Source organism: Oncorhynchus nerka, linkage group LG16 (genome assembly GCF_034236695.1).
Source record: "Oncorhynchus nerka isolate Pitt River linkage group LG16, Oner_Uvic_2.0, whole genome shotgun sequence".
In the NCBI taxonomy this organism is placed as follows: Eukaryota; Metazoa; Chordata; class Actinopteri; order Salmoniformes; family Salmonidae; genus Oncorhynchus; species Oncorhynchus nerka.
This window is the reverse complement of record NC_088411.1, coordinates 818876-825143: the sequence shown is the minus strand read 5'-3', so window position 1 is coordinate 825143 and position 6268 is coordinate 818876. Positions and strand designations below refer to the sequence as shown.

Sequence of the window (6268 nt, the reverse complement as noted above, 5' to 3'; positions counted from 1 at the left end):
ACTTTATATTTCCTAAAATGTGTTATTGACATTAAGTAGCCTAAAGTGAGAAAACGTTGCACTCACAACCGTTTCAGAGAGTTTAATAGTTTGACAATTGTTTATCGTGTTGTCTGCTTATTTAGAATATATGAGCCGCACGAGCAAGTCCTTGGGAAATGGGGAGGGTCTTTGCGAAATTCAAGCCTATCACGTCCAGCTTCGGCATCAGACCCACCTCCAGCCAATTACCAATCGCTAAATGTATATATCATAGGTTAGGAAGCAGGGCATGTGTTTGAGACACTGGTAGGGACTCTTGGAAAAAAAGACAAGTCAATTATTTCCGAAGGTTAACGATAAGATCATTAACCCGTGACTTTTACTAAAAATATTGCCTATTTCTTGATATATTGAAATTGAGGGTTCGTTTTCCAGAAGTCGATAGACCTATTGTTCTATGAACTTTAGAACGTATTATTTAGTTATTGGGTGAACAAAAAACGGTAGGTGGACGAAATGTTGATTTGTGTGCCTTTATCTCAAAATCGTTAAACGCGCTATCATTCCACTCGACTTGAAACAATAGGGGCACGGTGAACCTATGACATTGCGCATACACTGAGACTGGGGCTGCACATGGGCGGCATAGGTCCCAATCTTTATCTCAGTATGTTGAATGGGACTGATACGCAAACTTTCGGAAAAGACACCGATATCAACAATCACCTTCAACGCAGCAAGGATTTAGCGGAGTTCAAAATGGGAATTCAGGACACCAGGTTATATTACCAAGACGCAATTCAAAACGGACAAGACGGGTTGGTACTGCCATACCACGCAGACCAAACTGTGGCAGGTTTCGGAGCACAACCTGGGAGGTTTTACTCACCAACTCCCCTCAATAACTGCCACTTCAGCAGTGTCAGGTCGCCAACTAGAAACGGAATGGGACAGACTTATTTACCGACGGGAGGCGAAGGTTTCTCGACAACTAGCAAAGAAGTTTACCCTGCCTCTTCAGAGAGTTATTCCGCACCCTTTCAACACGGGTACCCTCGCACTCCGCTCTACCCATTACCTGGGCTACAGGTGTGCGGGAAGACGCAGGCTCTCCTCAACAACTATCCTCTGTGGGCGAAGTTCCACAAATACCAAACGGAAATGATCATAACGAAACAGGGACGGTGAGTAAAAAAGCAAATTCCCTCAGAGGGAAACGTTATTGCCTGTTTATTATAAGCCTATTAGCATCTGATGTAGACACCAAATGACAATAAACTGGGCACAGACGTCAGTTCCAAATGTATTTTTTTGGTTGAGTTGTCAACTAACGTGAATTCAACATGACACCATGACAATGGATTTAAGCTAAACGTTGGTTCAAAAAAAAAAATCAAATCCCTTTGATGATTTTTTTCAAATCCAATCAGTTTTCTATGTTGATACAACATCATCACACGTATTGTTTTCGGTGGAAATGAGGTGGAAACAACATGAATTCAACCAGCAAAATGTGTTAGTTCCTTCCATAGGTAATGTAGGCCTAGGTCAATCGCGCTAAAACGTTTTTGACAGGTCTCAAGGCATGAGAACATGTGAGCTAATCATTGGTGAGAAAGTTCAGGGAAAGTTGTTCCTTGGTGCATTGCTCATGTTTTCCTCAAACTCATTCCTAAACATTGTATGTGTAGGCTACATAATGTTGGCCATATCAGTGTGTGCCAAACTGCCAAAGCCGAGTATGTCACACGAAAATGAATTGGGCCTATAAGAATGAATCCAGACACGGCATGAGACTATTGACCCGCTACAGACTAACAAATTGCTCAAAAATATTCAGGCTTGTTTATTCGATATTAATTCATATGATGCACAAAACATAATCATGTACATGTTAAACTAGCTGGCTATTTTAGTTGTTGCTTTTTGCCCATCATGAAATCTGCATGCTATTTAAGCATAACTTTAAATAAACTCCAACATTGTGAGCTTCTCACATATTTTTCTAGTTTTCCTTTGCATATTTTTTTAATTATATGTTCTAACTGATTTAACTTGTGCAACTTATCATGAACATTTTAGGCAAAGCAATCCAAGTTCTCATGCGCTGGTTTGAGTCCAATGTGCTATGATGAGGAGCATAAATACTAGCCACAATATCATGGAAATATTGTTGCTGGAAAACATTCTGATACTTCAGCCTGACTCCCTGAAGTGCATGCCGAGTGTATCACCACGCTGGCATAATCCGCCGTCTCTAATTCAACCATTTTCCTATTGGTTTCAAATGCAATTTTGTGCTGCTACAATGGTAAATATGAAAATAAAACCTTATTCCAAATGAAAATAACACTCCCACTTCTCTGTAATGGTTTAAATCAGTGACAGTTGGTTCAGGTTCTGTCAATCGCATTCATCTCTCTACTCGAATCATTACTATCATGATTGTGTAGGCCTACAGTATATTGGTGCTTGCCTCTGTGTATGTCTGTGTGTGCGTTTGTCAGTTTTTGATATAACCTCTCCTGGCAGATAACCCTGTGGAAAATGACAGTCTGGTCATGGTCATCTCGGCTCTTATAATTAAAGTAATTAATGCATATCTTAAAATACACATATTGCTGTGCCCCCCGCCACCCCCCTTCACACACACACACACACACACGCAAACACAGAGGCACAGGCAACATACATGCCTACATAATCATGATATTAATCATCACATGCACATTGAATTGAAATACATTATGTGTAAACAGACTTACCACCAAATAGCTACTCTCATGATATCATTTTCCACTGATAGTGAAAGAAAAGTATTGGAACCATTGGGTTCTCTAATGCTACTCACTTCCAATGGAGCCAAGTGAAAGGATGAGAGAGAGACAGAGAGAGACACAGACACAGAGAGAGAGAGACAGAGAGACTCAGAGAGAGACAGAGAGAGACTCATAAAGAGACAGAGAGACCCAGAGAGAGAGACTCAGAGAGACAGAGACTCAGAGACAGAGACTCAGAGAGACTCATAGAGACAAGAGAGACTCAGAGACTCATATAGAGAGACTCAGAGAGACATACTGTAGAGAGAGAGACATGGAGAGACACATAGAGAGACATACTGTAGAGAGAGAGACATAGAGAGAGCACGCAAGTGCGTGCAAGAAAGGGAGAGAGAGGGGTATGGGGTGAAGGGCAGAGCAGGCACCAGCGAGGCTTCAGATGGCCATACACAGAGCAGTGGTGCTAGGCACCTTTTGAAGTCCAGGAAGGAAGGCAAGCTTTTTTTCCTCTTTCTTCACTCACACCTCTTCTCTGGTACAGTTAAGAGTATAGGGAGTGAGGATCCCATTCCCTCAGAAGAACAAGTCTGGCCTTTTGAAATGTGCAGCAATCCCTAGGCATGCAGCAGGGGCAAGGGTTCTCCTGCTCTTTTCAAGTGTTCCTGTAAGACAAGACCAATTAATTTAACATGGGCTTGGACCAGCCATCTCCACCACCACTGACTCTTTGACTCATGGCAGTGGAAATGGAACCATACCTGTTGGTGAGAGGTTGCTATTTATTGTGATAGTGGTCCACCATGTACTTAGATTGCTGATAGAAACATAACTGAGGAGATTATGTTAGGTGCTGGTTCAACATGATTGGAATATAAAACTTCTTGGCGCACCCATCCTTTTAGCTGGATCATTTTCGTCAACATCCGCTGGATTGCAGCGCATCAAATTCAAATTAAATTACTAAAAATATTTAATTTTCATGAAATCACAAGTGCAATATAGCAAAACACAGTTTAGCTTGTTGTTAATCCACCTGGCGTGTCAGATTTCAAAAAAGCTTTTCTGCGAAAGCTATCCAAGCATTTATGTAATGGCATCTCTCTCAGCAGACAAAACATTACAAACAGCTGGCAGCAAAGTAGATTGGTCACGAAAGTCAGAAAAGCAATAAAATGAATCGCTTACCTTTGATGATCTTCGGATGCTTGCACTCACGAGACTCCCAGTTACACAATAAATGTTCCTTTTGTTCCATAAAGATTATTTTTATATTCAAAATACCTCCATTTGTTTGGCGCGTTATGTTCAGAAATCCACAGGCTCAAGCAGTCACGACGGGGCAGACGAAAATTCCAAATAGTATCCGTAAAGTTCGTAGAAACATGTCAAACGTTTTTTATAATAAATCCTCAGGTTGTTTTTACAATAAATAATTGATAATATTTCAACCGTAGCTTCTTCAATAGGAGAGAGAGAGAAAATGTCTCCTCCAAGCTGCTCACGCATGCAAAACGCTGCTGGCACCCAGCCATCCACTGACGTGATGTGATCTTTCTCGCTCATTTTTCAGAATAAAAGCCTGAAACTATGTCTAAAGACTGTTCACACCATGTGGAAGCCATAGGAAAATGAATCTGGTTGATATCCCTTTAAATGGAGGGAAGGGATGCAATGGACTAGGGAGCTATCAAAATAACTTCCTCTTTGGATTTTCCTCCGGTTTTCGCCTGCAGTATCAGTTCTATTATACTCACAGACAATATTTTGACAGTTTTGGAAACTTTAGAGTGTTTTCTATCCTAATCTGACAATTATATGCATATTCTAGATTCTGGGCCTGAGAAATAGTCAGTTTCATTTGGGTACGTTTTTCATCCAAACATCAAAATACTGCCCCCTACACTCAAGAGGTTTTAACCAAGACATGCATTTTTAGCAACCACTGCATTCAGCCATTGTTAGGTTTCAGAAACGTCTCTTGTCAAAGAAGACATGAGCATTATGTTGTGTGCTTTTTGGATTGTTGTAGTATTCAAATTTTGAATACTCTATAATTTGATGACATCTCTAACTGTTATTGATCTATAGCAAGATGTTTTCTTGGACGGAGATATGATTGAGTAAGTTCTTACAGTGTAGGCAGCCCATTTCAGAGGAAGAGTTCTGCCCTAACCTGAGACTCACGGGAATCATGGTAACCTGCTCAGAGAGAAAATACATCTCTGTCTCTCTGGTTCAATGAATCTCGGTAATGTTGTGAGAAACACATCAAGTATATATTTCTCACTTAATATGTTCCAAAAAAACATTTAAACATTCAACATTGTAACTAGGATCAATCAATCACAATGTAATTAAACCATTGTGTTGTGACTGTTTATAACCCATTTATAAATAAACAAGTAATGAACACTCCTCAAAGGATAAAGTAGAGTTTTTGTTGATTGTTTTTAAGTGTCTTTGGTCCTATAAAAGTACTATATAAATCCAATGTTTGTAATATTTGTTTTTACTATTCAAGTTCATGGAGTAATACTATGTTGGCCGTTGACACTGTAGCAGAAAGTGTTGGACGTTTTAGGCTTTTAGGTTTATTTACTGTAGCTGTAGCTGTGTTTCTGAAAACTGGGGTTAAATAAAAATGAACATAAGCGTTTGTAGAGATATAGCAATCAGTGTCTGTCAACATGAAGTGCAACCTAGTCTGTGTCTGGGTAATGCATATATGCTCCACCTCTCTCTCTCTCCAGTGAAGCAGAAGTAGGACTATTTCAAGGTTTTGATGTCTTAGACTTTTTAAACAACTTGTCACATCCTGTACAGATGTTGGTGTGTGCATACATAAAGTATGCAGTGTCTTGCAGAAACCTCTAATACCAACTTTTCAGAAGGAACTAACCCAAGTACTTCCTATATGCTCTGATGTTTAGGTTCTCATCGCCTCTTGAAAGATGTTGAGAATGGGGAGCATGTCAGGCCTCCACAGTGTGACCATTTTACTCACACTGTAGTAAAATAGTTTAGGAGCACAAATTTCTTTGTGTGTGACTCCATTTTTAAACTTAGGCGCACACATGCTACTTGTAAAAAAATATATTTAAAGTCTGCGTTGCCGTAGAGCCCTGCATGTATGGTCGCACCCACTCATAGAAACCTTTGATTTGAAGTTCATTAGTGATGCACCGATATGACATTTTTGGCCGATACCGATATCCAATATTTTCCTTGCCAAAACAAAACTGATACCGATATCCAATATTTACAATTCTAGCAGCCTTTTAAGCATTCTACTACACTTACACAAACACACATGGACGCAACACATGGACGCAGCGGTCTAAGGCACTGCATCTCAGTGCAAGAGGCGTCACTACAGTCCCTGGTTTGAATCCAGGCTGTATCACATCCGGCCGTGATTGGGAGTCCCATAGGGCAGCGCACAATTGGCCCAGCGTCGTCCAGGTTTGGCCAGGGTAGTCCGTCAACTGACTTGCATAGTTAAATAA

At 40.4% G+C, this 6268-nt stretch overlaps 1 protein-coding gene across 2 annotated transcripts in view; it reads left to right on the top strand.

Annotated features, from left to right (window-relative positions):
- The first annotated feature begins 256 nt into the window (after positions 1–256).
- The window catches only part of LOC115143892 (eomesodermin-like), a 20662-nt gene continuing 14650 nt past the window's right edge, over positions 257–6268 (top strand). For both annotated transcript variants that reach the window (XM_065002352.1, XM_065002351.1), the window contains exon 1: positions 257–1166. In XM_065002352.1, the coding sequence (XP_064858424.1) occupies positions 619–1166 (548 nt within the window). In that variant the 5' untranslated portion in view covers positions 257–618. The remainder of the gene's footprint in view (positions 1167–6268) is intronic.